The sequence below is a fragment of the Pungitius pungitius genome, chromosome 21 (genome assembly GCF_949316345.1).
Source record: "Pungitius pungitius chromosome 21, fPunPun2.1, whole genome shotgun sequence".
Taxonomy (NCBI): domain Eukaryota; kingdom Metazoa; phylum Chordata; class Actinopteri; order Perciformes; family Gasterosteidae; genus Pungitius; species Pungitius pungitius.
In genome coordinates, this window is record NC_084920.1 from 1,808,961 (window position 1) to 1,824,295 (window position 15,335).

The following is a 15,335-nucleotide window of genomic DNA, read 5'->3' on the forward strand; positions in this document are numbered from 1 at the left end:
GCCCTCTCTCTCTCTCCCTCTCTCCCTCCCTCTCCCTCCCTCTCTCTCCCTCTGTAGTGCTACCTCGGCGGGCAGTGCAGGAGGTCAGATGCAGCGCATGTACAGCGCCGTGCCGGGGCGGGTTTACATGGCCACTCGTGCCCACTCCGCCGGAGGAGACAAAGAACTCACGCTCAACAAAGGCGACAGGGTCAAAGGTGAGATTGAATTATGGGAGTACAAGAAAAAAACTTGCCCTGGACACAATGTTGAACTACTTTAACCGACACACGCGTTCATGAGGGAGGAGGAGGAATGTGGACAAGAGGAAGGAGACACATCTAGTCATCGCAAAGCAATACATGTTCCTCTCTATTCAAGTCCAGTGGGAGAAGATTGAGGGATGCACATGTTATAAACAAAAGAGTTTGTGACACATGATTCAACTGCCAGATAAAATGACTTCTCTGCCATCTGTTCATCTATCCGACTCAGTGTTAAGTGTCGGCGAGGGGGGGTACTGGGAAGGAACGGCGAAAGGTCGCACCGGCTGGTTCCCTTCGGACTGCGTGGAGGAGGTGGCGGCTCTTGGCAAAGACAATCGAGCAGGTAACACAAAGCTGGCCCCGGGGTGGGGGGGGCGGGGGGGCTTTTTGTTTTTCGTGACGTCGCGCCGGAAGCCCCCGAGGTTTTAAAATTGAGGGTGTGCGTTTTGTCACGGCCTTTGCAGAGACGCGCGGCGAGAAAGCCAAGAGGAAGCTCTTCCGCAACGTCACCGTGGGAGCCTACGACGGCACCGACGGGCCCAGGTGAGCGAGGCTGCCGTGGCCCCCCCCGTGTGATCTGCGTGGATTGTGCTCCTCCAGCTGTGAGGCGTCTGAGGCGACGCGTTTGTTGTCACACGCAGGAGCTGCACGTGTCTGCGGAGCAGCTCGCTCTCCCCCCATTGTCTCGCTGCGTGAACACGTCAGCGCTGAAAGCACAAAGAGCAGCCATGTCATTTCCAGCTCGGCCCCCCCCCCCCCCTCCCCTCCTTTTTTTGGCTCCGCTTGTCTCTGTGATATATCCAGCCACATGCCGCCCTCTCGCCCGTCTGTGGTTGCTTGTTTACACTGAACACAATGAAGCCATAATGAAGGTAGGGAGGGAGCGGTGGAGGGGGGGAGGAAGGGGGGGGCGGGGGGAGGGGGGCTGGGCAGCTGTGTTTTATGAAGCTCTGCGTGTTTGTTTGGGAGTTGGTGTGCGTCTGAATGTGTCTTTGTGTGCATGTACATCATCCTGCTGATGAGTCACGAGGCGGCTGAGACACCTGGCGATGGTTAGGTCCTCGGGACAGCGAGACGCACCCCCCCAGCCCCCCTACAGATGGCGGTTGACTTTACCATGGTGCTGAGCCGCTGTCACTGTCAAAAAGCTGTGCTTGTGTCCTAAAGGGAAACAGCAGCCAGTGGTTATGTTACCTGCGCTGAGCTTGCAGCACGGTGGTGAAGTGGTGCTCAATTAAGAGCAAGGTGATCCGGAGCATTGTTCCCAGCAGCTGGGCGCTTGGGAGAATGTCATGTGCTATTTCAGGGAGATGCAGAGAGAGGGGAAGGGTGTGTGTGTGTGTGTGTGTGTGTGTGGCGATGACAGCTCCGCTTTGGAGGAGAGGAGGGAGCGACACAAAAGTTTGCAAATGTGCGTGTGGGTAAATCCAGGGTGAGAATCAGCTGTTGGTCTGCGATGTGCAATTCAAGCTCCGCCTCTGCCTGTGTCGCCTTACATTTACACCCATCCCCCGCATCCCCACGCCGCAAATTCATCCCTTCACCCCCCCACCCCCCCACGCCTTTCCTGCAGCCAAACCCTCTTCCTGTCGTGCAACCAGCGCACGCTGCACACACTCTCTCCCTGAAGGGATAATTGTTGGTTTTCTCTCTCTCTCTCTTTCCATTCACACTGTCTTCCTCTGGTCTGAAGTACGCGGGGTGCAGAGACCATCACGCTGTCTCTCTCATTCTCCCCCCCCCACCCTCCTCTCGCTCTCTCCTCCACTCTCGCGGCGCTCTCCGGCCGAGCTCTCGCTGGAACACCGGGAGGAGGAGGGAGGAGGAGGGAGGAGGAGGGAGGAGGAGAAGGTTGAGAGCGCGCGCGCGCAAGAGAGAGAGGTTGGGGGGGGGGGGGGGCATAGCAATGGGGGGTTGCAAAGAGAGAGATCTCTCTCTCTCCCTCTCTTCTTCGTGGCCGTCACTGGGCCCCAGAAACAGGAGCGTGTGGTTCATTTACAGGTAGCGGCTGTTTCCTCATTCATTGGCTGGCTATGGAAGTGAGGAGAGGACAATGGAGAGAGGGGAGAGGTAGATGATGCTCTTGACAGGTCGTGCTTTTTTCAAAGACGGACCAATAAGCTATGTATTCTGTGCGTGTGCGTCTTTCAGTCAGCCCGCGTGTGTGTGTCTGTGTGTGTGTGTGTGTGCGTGCGTGTATAACGTGTATTTTCCCCCCCCCCCCCGCGTGTGAATGTATCTGTCGGTACGGAAGAGGCCGTTGGATGGAGTCCGTGCAGCGCGTTTGTTTCCGTGTCTCTGGACGATGTTGTGCGTGTGCGTTAGTGCATGAAAGGCAGCACGTACCGCTGCTTTCAGTCAGACGGTGTGGGTGTATTTCACTCCCTTTGAGTCGGGATTTCTTTTTAGCACATACGTTTTCATTCACCGGGAAGACATTTGAGAACGGTGTCGTCACATCCCATAATAATATTGATGCATCCCGGTGTATCGTCAGGAATGTGAGGCATTTGGTTTGAACGGAGGGATGAAAGCAAATGTGTCAATAAGTGGAAAAGCCTGTGATTCGTCAGTTGCTTTTGAGTTCCAAATTGAGATGCCACTCATCTCCGTCTGTGTGCATGCATTTGTGTGTGTGTGTGTGTGTGTGTGTGTGTGTGCATGTGACTGTATTCACTGAATGACATGGACATGTTTAGACGTCACAGCTGTGGGAGCACCTATATCTATGTATATGTTCATCTATCTTCCACGTGTGTGTGTGTGTGTGTGTGTGTGTGTCATTAACACCCATCATGTATCTCGCTTGTGTTATCTGTGCATAGCCCCCCCCCCCACACAGCCGGTCTATCTGCATGTACATTCAGCGGGTTAATGGTTAAAAAGCGGCTTTTTTTCCCTCAGTAATTGTGGGTAGAAGAGAGGATGACTCAGGAGGGTACATAATAACTCTGGTCTCTAGTCGGCTTACAGCTTCATCGCAGCCAGTTCAGAGAAGGGTGTCTCCTCCGGGCCAACAGGGATTAACGGGGACTCTGCAGGTTTTATGGCCCTAATTGCACCCAATATTGGTCAACGTGGTGAAAACCAGGTGTGATGCAGCCAGCAACACAACGTAGACCACCTGGCGAGGGGGGGAGGGGGGGACCAACGCAGGCCACATGTCCCCCTTGTAGGAAGGGATGGATGCAAGAGCCCGATGGATTGGTCTACCCACTCTTTGCTACTTTGATCCTCAGAGAGGGAAAGCATGGTGGAGGACAGGGTGCGAGAAAAGGGAACGAGGTGTGAGCAGCAGATGGCTGGAAGGCGGCCGTGCGTTGGCGAAAACAGTAACGTTGATGGAGAACACACAAGGGACGGACCTCAGTCGGGGGGGGGGGGGGGGGGATCGTCTGTTCAGCGCTAGAGTTTACAACTGGGTGTCAAAGTCTGTAATCTTCAGGCTCGTGACTCTGCTGCACCTCCGTGATCTGCGACGCCACAACTTTATTCCGCGCTCCGGAACAAACTAAACCTCGCTGGGTTCGGGCTGTGAGAGGCGGTTATTTTGGGAACTGTATACACACGGGTGTTTCACGCGTGGCGGAGGCAGGATGGAGTTGCCAGAGTTTTAATTTAGAAATAAATCAAAATGTTGACATTTTCAAATGTTACATTGTGGGGTCTTTTTTTAAGGTTACGGGGCAAAGTCGTCCTGCAGACCCGGTAGTCAGGAAGACCATCAAATGGATTTGTTTAGGTTACAGGCAGTTGCGGGTTGGATTTAGCACCACAGCTTTGGGTCTTTTTTGGCTGAAGCGGAGGATAATTGTCATCTAGAATGTCTTCAGAGCCCATGAGAAGGCAATGCCTGACTCATTGAATTCATGGCTGAAAAATCCTTACTTCTCATAAAGGTTCGGGTGGGAACACAAACACAATTCACCCCAAATTCATATTTAAAAGGTGCAAGGTCAAAAGGAAAAAAAGTTATATTCCCGATCGAACGGCACTATAAATAAAGACAATTCTTCCACCAGGCAACTCACCCGTTTCACTCGCTGTTCATCCCTTCCAGCTGAAATCAAAGCCTTTGATTTGATTTCAGCTGGAGTGTCGGTTTGGTTTAGGTCGAAGAGCAAATACTAACACGGAAAAGAGCTGCCTGGCAAATAAATATCTGGAATTCCTCTTAAATCATACAGCTCTGCTCCCCCTAACGTAACCGGGGTGAATTGATTAGCATTGTTAGAAAGTCAGGTCTAGAAATGAGTCATGAGCTGTGGCTGTGTGTGACAGGGAGGAGTCCATTCAAAGCAAGTCCTTTATCAGAGAAAGGGTCACAAAGCGACTCGGGCTGTTAGAACAATGAAGGCGCTTGCTCGAAAACAGATGCTCCGCTACTCCTAGCGGTCCCAGGATGAGATCGCATCAGATCCGTGATCCTTTCCGCCCTCGGAGGCTTTGGTCTCTTGGCGAGAAGGCTCTGTTCGTGGAGGAAGATCCGAGGCCTGCTCAACAGTGTCGCGGTCCATGAGTTGATGGAATGTGTGACCAGCAGTCGGTAAAAACAAAACCCGCCAGAGACATTGAGAGCCAATGCGGCGTTCTTATTGCATTTGGAAGCTGCCGTTAACGGCGAAGTGTATGTGCACATGTTTCCAACCTACCGCCCCCCCCCCCCCCCCCCAGTAGAGCCCAGTCAGCTCTAGCCGGATCAGTCCGTAGTGGGGAATTTCATCTCATTTACACTTCCTCCCATTGTGACACCAACTGCATCCCTGACATCAACCCTTTTGTGCCACAGCACTTTTTGTATGACATTCTCAATCCTCTTTCGCTGCAGTGTGATTTGAGCATGTGATGCAGTGTGACTGTTTTCATTCACTAAATGTTTTATTTGCATGACAATAACACTGTTATGTTGCTATAGAAGTCATCTAGCTCTGTTTCTCTTCTATTCTGTCTCTCTCCACCCTCTCTTCATTTTCCCCTATGCTTCTTCTTTACTCTTTCTAAGTGACTACATCATTAAGGAGAAGACAGTGCTCCTACAGAAGAAAGACAATGAGGGCTTTGGTTTTGTGCTCAGAGGAGCCAAAGGTGAGCCTCTTCAGCCACGTCTACATCATATTTTCTGCCTTTATGAATTTTATGCTTTTTTTTTCTCTTTTTATATCCCTGTAGCTCTTCTTCATTTTCAGATCCTTGTTCTTTTCATCTGGGTCCATTCATGCTCTTCTTTTTTTCTTCGGTCCTCTGCAGCTCAGACTCCCATAGAAGAGTTCACTCCGACGCCAGCGTTCCCCGCGCTGCAGTACCTGGAGTCTGTCGATGAAGGGGGCGTGGCCTGGAGGGCCGGCCTGAGGATGGGAGATTTCCTCATCGAGGTATAGAGAAGATCCAAGATCCATTTTTGGACTAATCCGCAAACTAAATTTACTTTAAATTAAGTTATTCTGGGAAATGGATGAAAACCCCAAAAAAGAGCCTTAAGAAAAGTGGATACATCGAGAAATGAAGAAGCTTCTCAGGAGCACTGACTTGTTCATAGATAATTGCAAGGTGGACACAGCTGGCAGTAAAATACCAATTTGACAAAACAATTTGGACCATATTGGGACGAAGAAAGTCAGGTCGTGCTCATGTGCGTTTTGTATGTTTAGCGTTGGATTCACTAAAACGTCGGTCAATAAGCAACCGGCCGCTGAACCTTCAGATGCACTTTGCTAAGTTATGGAGAGCTTATGAGGGCAGATTGGATTTCTATGAAATAGGACAAAAACAATTGTGATTAAAAAAAAAACATATTCATGCCAACCCCACCTTAAAAAACGCCAAACTGAGAAAGTTGTTATTACTCAGAATCTTACCCACACACATTCACACCTGAAAGAGTTTGTGTATTTGCATTTAAAAAATGTAATTCTAAAAATGGTCATTGTCAAACCAATATTAACGCTGACAGATCTGCTAATTGATATTCAGCCTAATATGAGTCACCGAAGTAGCTGCCCGAGCCTTTGTCACTGTGTGTTGCTGAATTGCTGGTGCACTCGTCCGAAAACCTGGAAATCGGTGGATGTTTGAAGAAAAACCTTTGAAAACGACACATTCCAAGACTTTGGAAAGCTGCAAAAAGAACCAGGAGTTCTGTAAAGTGTGTTTTCAGTTTCCACTCGCTTGAACCCACCATCTGATTTATTCTTTGTGATCAAAGTGGATCAGCTCATTCCTCATCCAGTCCTTCTGTGCCTCTGTGTGCGTAAGGTTAACGGCCAGGATGTGGTGAAGGTCGGCCACAGGCAGGTGGTCAACATGATCCGGCAGGGCGGCAACAGCCTCATGGTGAAAGTCGTGATGGTCGCTCGAAACCCTGAACTGGAGGACACGGCTCGGAAGAAAGGTACGAGTCAAACCTTCCCCAAACCCATGTTTACGGCTCGAAGATAATGCCTACTGCGTGTTTACTTCACCCTTTTAAAGCCTTTTGCGGTGCGGTTGTAAATGTTGACTGCATGTTTATACGAGATGACCAAACGTTAAGTCTGCATTTGGCTGGCTTCCCTTGGCAGCCCCGCAGCAGACTAAGAGACTGACTCCTCCTGCCATTGCCCTTCGCTCCAAGTCAATGACATCAGAGCTGGAAGACATGGGTAAGGCGATCAATGGGACAAAGAAGTGAAGCCGAATATTTTAAGAGGAGAAGTTTCCTGCAGGGCGCCCCATTTGAAATGTGGGTCACAGCTTCTCTGCAGGGTGATGGTAGACTATTAGTCAAACACTTTGTTGTGAAATGATACTGCTCTTTGGTCAAAAACTGTTATTCTTTTCTTCTTTTTTTTACCAAATACGCTTCTGCCCACAGTGGACAAAGGTGGGAGAATCACGGATTTGTGTGATCTGATTATCATTTCCGTCCCCATCACCATTCCTCTCATCACATATGTATTCACACCATCCCCTGTGTCTGAGTATGTATCTCATCCAGCATGGAATCTACCTAATACACGTGATTACACAGCAGTCATAGTCACACCTAATGTCTGTCTCCCAAATTTTGTACGCTTCAGCTGCGTCTTCATGGAAAAAGAAAGCAGGTGAATATCAGCCGTTATCATCGCTCCTCAATTAGCTTTAGTTTAAAGTTAGCCTGTTTGAAGCTCTTTTCCCCTCTTCTTTCTCAGAATACGACTCGTCTCTTGGTCCTGACAAGAAGAGGACGGTCTATCAGATGGCACTAAGTAAAAAATCCCTCTCGCCGCTCTTGCAGAACTTTGAAAGGGTGTTTTAAGCCCTGAGGGGACAGGGGGGGAATCTATCTTTTTATGTTTCTGCCTTTATTCGATGCTCCTTCTCACTTTGACTCTACATTCCTCTCTTGCCCTGCCCCTGCTCGATCTTTGTTTTAGATAAACTGGACGAAATCTTGGCTGCTGCCCAGCACACTATTACATCAGACAACCAGGGCCAGAGGGGTCATGGAGGCAAGAAAGACCGGAGCAAGAGTATTGTTCCCAACGTCTCCAATGAGGTACTGTTGAGAATTGAAAGGAAATTGCCTTACTTTTGGACGTTACCACACTTCTCTCTCTGGTACCTGGTTCTCCAATACTCTGACTGACTGCTTCTTCTGTATTAAATTATACTGTATAGTCATATCAGCACTGAGGGTCAATATCAATTTGATTTTGTCATGTGTTATTATGTGTATGTTTCCATACATAATTCGCTTTCCCTCCCTTTTCAAAATGTTTTTCGACAATTGAAGCAACCCTACGAGCATCAGTCATCAGTGAGTATGGTGCAGCCCGGACCAGGCTTTGGCTACAACCAAGCTCATTTTCAACCCGGCCACACTCAGCATGCGGTCATGATACGTCAAAAATCTATTGGTAATGGCAATCGTCATGGAAAGATTTCTGCCTGCTCAATAGTTCCTTTTTAATCTTTATTTTTGTCTTCTTTTTCCCAGGGGTCACAGAGGAGGAAAGACAGTATCTGCACCCACCCGCTATGAAACTGGCTCGCAGCCTGTCAGTGCCAGGACCAGAGGAAATACCACCACCCCCTAACACATCCGCTCCTGAACCACCTTTATCAGCAGGCCCTCATCCTGGGAGAGGGTCTGCTATGCCAATACCGCCCGTATCTCAAGCCCACTTCCAATCCCAGCCAGGCCATGCCAATCAAGCAGGCTGGGAGAGGGGAGGGCCTGGTGGGATGAACCAGCAAGTCATGGTCCCCACCCTCCGCAGACAATCTGAAGGACAGCCAGAGGCTCCCAGGAGAGGTGGAGGCAAAACAGAAGGGCTAAGAAGAGGCTACAGCAGTGCTACCCCACCAACAAGTGCTAAGCCAAAGGCCCCACAAGCACCGCAACATCACCCGCATGCAGCCAACCGGGAGCAAGGGGGAGGGGTTAGCAGGGGGACAACCAGGAGGGGTGGTCGGGGAGCTCTAATGAAACAGTCGAAGGTGGAGGACGGGTTGAGACAGCACCGAGGAAAAGGAGTCGCAGCCAAAGAGAAGAGTTCCATCCCAATTCCCACCATCATTGTCAAAGCACCCTCCACCAGCAGCAGCGGGCGAAGCAGCCAGGGTAGCAGCATGGAAGCTGAGCCGGCCCAGGATGTTGAAAACCACACCTCAGCAGATACGACCTCAGACAGCCCCAATACCAGTCTACCCTCACCGCTCACCCCTCTGCCACCTCAGCCCACTACGCCCACTTCCTTGCCTTCATCAGCTGTTGCCCCATCGGTTTCCTCGCCTCAAAACTTGGAAAACCTGGACTACACGTCGACATACGGTACAGCCTTCGGAGGAGGAGGTGCTCGCAGGGAAAGGGAACGTTTCCGAGATATGAGAAGAAAGAGTGCTTCTTTCTTCCTGTCGTCTGAAGAGGACATTCAAGGTGAGGCAGGGGGAGGAGCAGGGGAGGGAGGAGGAGCGCTGGGGGCTAGAATTCAGCCTTTACAGGGGATACAAATGGAAGTCCCCTCCCCTCGTCTACGACCCTCCAAGTCTATAGATGAGGGCATGTTTTCGGGAGACAGCTACGTCCACTATTCCAGCAGCATGCCCCCAGCCTTTGGCCTGCCTGAATATTCTTCCCCAGTTCTTGGTCAGGATGGCCAGCCCAAGTCAGCTCCCTCAATGTATGGCACCCAGGCCACTACAACTTTCATCCACCCACTCACAGGGAAAGTTCTGGACCCCTCGTCCCCACTTGGCCTGGCCCTAGCTGCAAGAGAAAGGGCCCTCAAAGATGACCGAAGGACACGCAGAGAGGAGAGACACTTTGGACGGCAGCTGTCCACGGTAGGAGCGTTTCCTACCCCTGTCCAGACGCCAACTCCTTCGCTTTTTGCAACCCCTACACAGTCGGCCTACACATCCCCTGTACCCGGCAACCTAAGCTCCCCCACCGCAACCACCTCACCTGCATCTATCAGCCGGCCACAGTCCCCAAGGATATTACGTTTGGGAGGAGGAGGTGGGGAGAGGATGGAGAGAGATAAGGAGGGAGCACCAAGGGAGGGTCTGAGAGTTCGCTTCTCAGAGGACCGAACCAGTCAGTACTCAACACAGTATTACCCACAGAGCCCGAGGGAAAGAGAAAGAGAAATGGAGATGTATGACAGCCGACCTGCTCCACCCACGCAGCCTCCTCCACCGCCGGTTCAAAACGCTCCTCGAAGACCTTCCTTTCTGCAGATGGATAGCGCTCCCAACACCGGCTACATCCCTCAGTATACTGTCCATGCAGCCCCTATGCAGACACATAAAACTATTGGAGAAGCAAGAGCAGGTGCAGGTGGTCTAGGACTGATGGTTTTACCGCCACCAGCTCCCTCAATAGACGCAGATGATGAGTTTGTCTTTGCGGATCCCTTGCCCCCTCCGTTAGAGTTTGCTAATGGTAAGAAGGAAAGGGCTCAGGAGTATCCTCAGCAGCATCAACACCGTAGTCCACGCTCTGCTGCTGCTGCTGCTGCTGCTGCACCACCTCCCCCACCCCCACTTCCATCTACAAAGTCCTCAAATGCCCCCCAACCCTCCGCACAGGGTGGCGACTCGACTGCCTCCAGCCTTACGTCCTACGACAGTGAGGTGGCCAACCTTACGCAGTCAGCTCTTTCCCCTTCTTATCCGTCCTCACAGATATTTCCCCCTCCGTCCGCCACTGCCACCATCACTGCGCCTTTGCCTGCCTCTTCACTACACAGACCCCAGCCCATGTCTCACTCTCACACCTATTACAGCGGTTCCAACGACCCCTCAGTAGGCGGTCACATCGAGGCCCAGGATAGAGGAACAGCGCTCCTCACAGCCACCATGACCTATGCTACCACGACCATGACGTCCGCCGCAGCCGCCACCTCCACGACCTCAGTGGGGTCCTCTGACAACAGTATTACCACGGCCGGGCACAAGGCTGGCCTCAGCACTGTGGGCAAAGCCAATGAACATACTCATCACCCTGCTGTCATACCGAAGAGCGGAGACTGGCAAGATGCTGTAGTGGATTCCGGCATTGAGGAGCTGGACAGTCACAGTAGTAGCGACCACCATTTAGAAATGCTAGGGTTGAGTGGGCCAAGAGGAGAGAGAGGAGGGATCGGAGTTGATGGGCAAGGAGTAGAGGCAGAGAGAGGAAGTGAACATCAGGAGCCCTGCGCCACCTACTCAGGTGGACAAACGTTTGAGTTGCAGAGCGCCAAACTGGCAAACCCTGTGTTTCCTAGGATGACTCATTACAAGGAGGGAGGAGGGAGGTGCCCGCCTGTGGCGCTACGTAGGCAGAACAGCACCAACCCTGCTCCTTTACAGTTGCACAGGCATAGCAACCCGGACGACGTCACGCTAGATGGAGCATTTGAAGATGAACGGAAGCGCAAGCAGAGCCGATCTAAAATGGAGGATGGCTTCAACACCACTCTGGCCGCCTGCTTAGAAAGGCAGATGGACACCCGGTCGGGGAACTGGGTCGAGGTTGGGGAGCATGAGCAAAGCGGCGACGGAGTACAGAGAGGTGGTATGGTTTTGGAGGGCCGCAGACTTCACTCGCCTCTTTCTGGCGTGAAGGCGAGCATCATCAATGAGCTAAGCTCCAAGCTACAACATATGAGTGGCATGAAGAGCATGGACGACTGGAGCCACATTCCAAAATCCCCCACCATGCACAGGTTGGTTTGTTTTTCATCAACTGGTCCTTTGTATTATAATGAAAGTTTGCGTATCTGCTTATCTTAACTGAGGCTGGTTGTGTCTGTCCCTCAGGTATTCCGCGGACTTCACGGATGTATTTCACAGCCCTCCTTCTGGCCACTCTACCTCGCCATTACCCACCTCCTCTCCACAGCATCGTCAAATCCTGACACCAAATCTGTCGGCCACTCCTTCTGTCTCTCCATCGGCTCAGGGTCCGATTCAGCGCAACTGGACCCGCTCCCCGTCTCCACAGATGCCGACCTCACCCGTACTTGCACATCCTCCCCATTCTCCGACTTACTGCCCATACCCAACGTCGCCGAAGCATCGGTCCAAGATGCGCAGACAAACTTTTGATTTCCAATGCAGTCCCACTAAGGAAATGCGTCCTTCTGTTGCACGGCGGCGGGCTCCCAGTCCCCTCATCTATAACACTGAACAGCCAAACCCCGCTCCCCCCAGGCCTTCCTCTCTCCCCATCCTTCCCACCACACCTATCTACAGCAACCCCTTTGAATTCCCCGGGCCCCTTACTCCGCCATTGCCTGGGATCCCTCTAGGAGATCCCTACAATACGTCAACCGCAATGTACTCCCCGTCTGGTTTGCCAAGTCCGAACCCCTTACTTGTCTCCCGCTCCCTCTCCCCAACCCATTTTCTCTCCGGAGCCTCCTCCCCCATACACTTGCCCCCGAGCCCGTCCTGCCTCAACTATCCCCATCTCACCCCTCCTCCGCCAGCCAAGCCCTTTGCCGTCAAGCCGCTGCCCTACTGGACCAAGTACGATGTGGCCGACTGGCTGGCTTACCTGAACCTGGGGGAGCACAGGGAGCGTTTTATAGACAATGAGATAGATGGATCACATCTGCCTTCGCTCACCAAGGATGATTTCCTGGACCTGGGAGTGACGCGCGTGGGACACCGAATGAATATTGAGAGGGCGCTGAAGAAACTCACTGACAGGTGAGGGAGGACTAATTGACTCTGGAACAAATTGCGGCGAGGGGACAAAAAGGCGAGCGCTGGATGGTGAAGGACAGTCACGTCAGCTGGGTCATCTCCTTCCTTCACTAGTTGCATATTATTCAATACGTTATCTCATCCTCCCTTCCACCCTTTTTCTATTGATTTACCATATTTATCCACCCTATTTGGTTTGGTCCGCCTTTATTTAGTTTCCTCTCATTTTAATTCTCATTGATTCCTCTCCTCAGGCGGCCCTCCTCTCCTTTGCATGTCACTACTTCTCCCCGAGACACAGACTGAGAGAGTGAAGGGGTGATTGAAAGATGAAACAAAGGGACACAAAATAATTGACAAAGATGGACAATAACAGAAGAAGGGCCACCAAGAACAATGGACTTTGACAGGTTATGTTGAACTAAAGCTCAGCGGGGATGGATGTGTGGGAGGAATTTTTCTTTCAGATTTCCCACACATTCCAAAAGAATTGTTGAAACTTGTGGAGGGATTTTTGGTCAAAGGAAAATGATGCTCTTTAACTGAAAATATGTTTTAAACCTTTTTTTGGACAGGCATTTAATTAACTCACCGTTTTGTGCTGTAAAATACAATCACATACACACACACACATTCTGACACACACTAACACTGATTGTCACACCACATGCTATTATCGATAAAACATCAGTCCGAGTTCAAAGAAGAATTCAAAAGTTTTTGAACTTTATCTAAAAGGTAAACCTCAATAAAACGTTACTGACTGGCTGAGCCAGGAACTCTGGGTCAAACAGTGACATCATAACCACCGTTTTGAAGCTTTACGGAAGCAGATCAGAGTTTAAAATGGAGCCGAAGTCAGAACATGATAGATCTGTTTGTAAATGATGATAGATAAAAATGGTAGACAAAATAAAGGTATTCTTTTTTTATATCTTTGCCATATTACCCCAAAGGATGCCCCAATAAGCTTTGTATGTATGTACTTTGCGAGCACTTAATATATATCTTACATGTTAGACGGGATTCACTACTATAGTAGAAACGTATGTTTTGTACACAGTGCTGATCGCAATCATTCATTTCAAACTGGTCAGGGTATTTATAACTGTTGAATTGAAGTTGTGCATAATGGGGACGTACAAGTATCGAGATTTTATTGTTGTGAAACGACCTTTTCATTATTTTTCAAAGAGTTCTGCAGAAAGGAGACGAAATATATAGAAGCGGAATGGAAAAGGGTTTGCATGACATTTCTGACTGCAAATCGTCTTCTTTGCTGGGGTGTGTTGCCAAAGCACAGGTCGAGGGATGGATCCGTCCTCTTTGATGCCACGACGTCGACCGCTCTCGCTCACGCAGCAGGTGCAGTGATCAATAAGGGCTTTTTTACTGCTAATCTGTCTACCTGAACCTCAACCTTCAGCCTCTGTGAGTCTGTGCGACTGATTTAGTGCATTCACTGGCCTGCGCCATTCTCTTTCTACGGCCTTTTCCCAAACACGTTCATAAAGGTCGGCGTTTCCGTCTTTTTCTCACCGTTCAAACAGTCCCAGTGTTTCTTTGTTTCACACATTAACACTCAAAAATAAACACGCTTCTCAAACGGTTTTTTTCAGAAGGCGAACCTTAAAGCAAAATGCTACAAAACGAGTTTTTACAAACATGTCAGTTTAGCCGTTTCCCTGCAGTGAGTTTAACATCCTTTATAGATCTAAATGTAATGACGATGATGACAACGATAACATACGAATATAGTAAAATAAATATAAAGATATTAAGTATGTAAACAATTGTTTAAGAATCTCCGTCTTCCAAATAGCGTGGAGAAATTCTTTGAAGCTCTGTTTTGATTCCGTTCTACTTTTGATTTTCTGTAAATGCTTTCTATGCTGCTCGCCCTGCGGTGACCCCGGACGCGCTGACGCACGCCAGTTGATGTGTGTATTCAAATTTTTCGAAACTACGACTGTGTTCTCGTGCTGAGGCGCCTCACTGCGACCTCTTCATGGACCACTGTGAGAAGTGGATGGACTGAGCAGTAGTGTAGAAAGCATTGTATCCTATGATTTAGTGTTTTAGGTCTAGTAAAATGCATAATGAATATGACTACATACAGTATGAGCATAAAAATGCAGAGATAAAAGGTACATATATATATATATGAATAGAGTTTTGCTTTAAATTAAATAAAGTATATACTGATAAACTATATAATAGAGGTACAACTAAAGTGTTGAAATAAATGCTAAAATGAAATATGGCCCTGTGTTGATTCTTATTTCTCCTTAGATTCCCTCTTCTGACGGATTCACACAATGATCCCATTTAAAGTGCCGTGTTTGAATTGAGTCATTTGGCAGCAACTCGAACACAACATTGTTTTCAGGGCCAGGATTATATTCCCATCAGGCTCCGAGCTAATGGGACCAAAGGGTAGAGCTCGCCCGGGACGGAGAAGATGAGATGGCTTAATTCACAGCAAGCCCCCACTGAAAGACGCCTGTTTGAAAAGCAGCTTGGAAGGAGATTAGATGGATGGATGGATAGACCAATAGATGGATGGATGGATGGATGTCACGGTCTGGGTTCATGTCTTCTTTTATTTTGTAGTTTCATGTCTCTTGTGTCCCTGTGGTAACTTCACTTCCTGCCTTGTCCTGTCTTCCCCTGTGATTGTCTGCAGCGTCCACGATTGTTTCCACCTGTGTCCAATCACCTGCCCCTCCCCTGTGTATTTAAGCCCTGTGTGTCTCGTGTCCCTTGTCGCGTCGTTGTTTTGCATGTTACGTCTTGTTGGTGAATGTCCCTGAGCCCTGGCGGCGTTTTTGCCACCGTTTTCTGGATTTATTAAAGAACACCTTTGTGTTGGAACGCTGCGTGTGTCCCGTCACAATAGATAGATGGATAGATACTTAATTCATCCCCACA

The 15,335-nt window shown here is 49.7% G+C and overlaps 1 protein-coding gene across 8 annotated transcripts in view; it reads left to right on the forward strand.

The window, feature by feature from the left end:
* The window catches only part of LOC119212559 (SH3 and multiple ankyrin repeat domains protein 1-like), a 28,777-nt gene extending 14,110 nt beyond the window's left edge, over positions 1-14,667 (forward strand). For 7 of the 8 annotated variants that reach the window (XM_062559997.1, XM_062559995.1, XM_037463087.2 and 4 more), the window contains 14 exons: positions 58-197; positions 475-588; positions 710-788; positions 5,248-5,330; positions 5,493-5,617; positions 6,498-6,633; positions 6,803-6,883; positions 7,096-7,104; positions 7,301-7,327; positions 7,415-7,471; positions 7,640-7,761; positions 7,999-8,122; positions 8,203-11,419; positions 11,514-14,667. In XM_062559997.1, coding sequence (XP_062415981.1) covers positions 58-197; positions 475-588; positions 710-788; positions 5,248-5,330; positions 5,493-5,617; positions 6,498-6,633; positions 6,803-6,883; positions 7,096-7,104; positions 7,301-7,327; positions 7,415-7,471; positions 7,640-7,761; positions 7,999-8,122; positions 8,203-11,419; positions 11,514-12,411 — 5,212 coding nt within the window. In that variant the 3' untranslated portion in view covers positions 12,412-14,667. The remainder of the gene's footprint in view (positions 1-57; positions 198-474; positions 589-709; positions 789-5,247; positions 5,331-5,492; positions 5,618-6,497; positions 6,634-6,802; positions 6,884-7,095; positions 7,105-7,300; positions 7,328-7,414; positions 7,472-7,639; positions 7,762-7,998; positions 8,123-8,202; positions 11,420-11,513) is intronic. The other variant, XM_062559996.1, reaches the window with a different exon arrangement.
* The last annotated feature ends 668 nt before the right edge of the window (positions 14,668-15,335 follow it).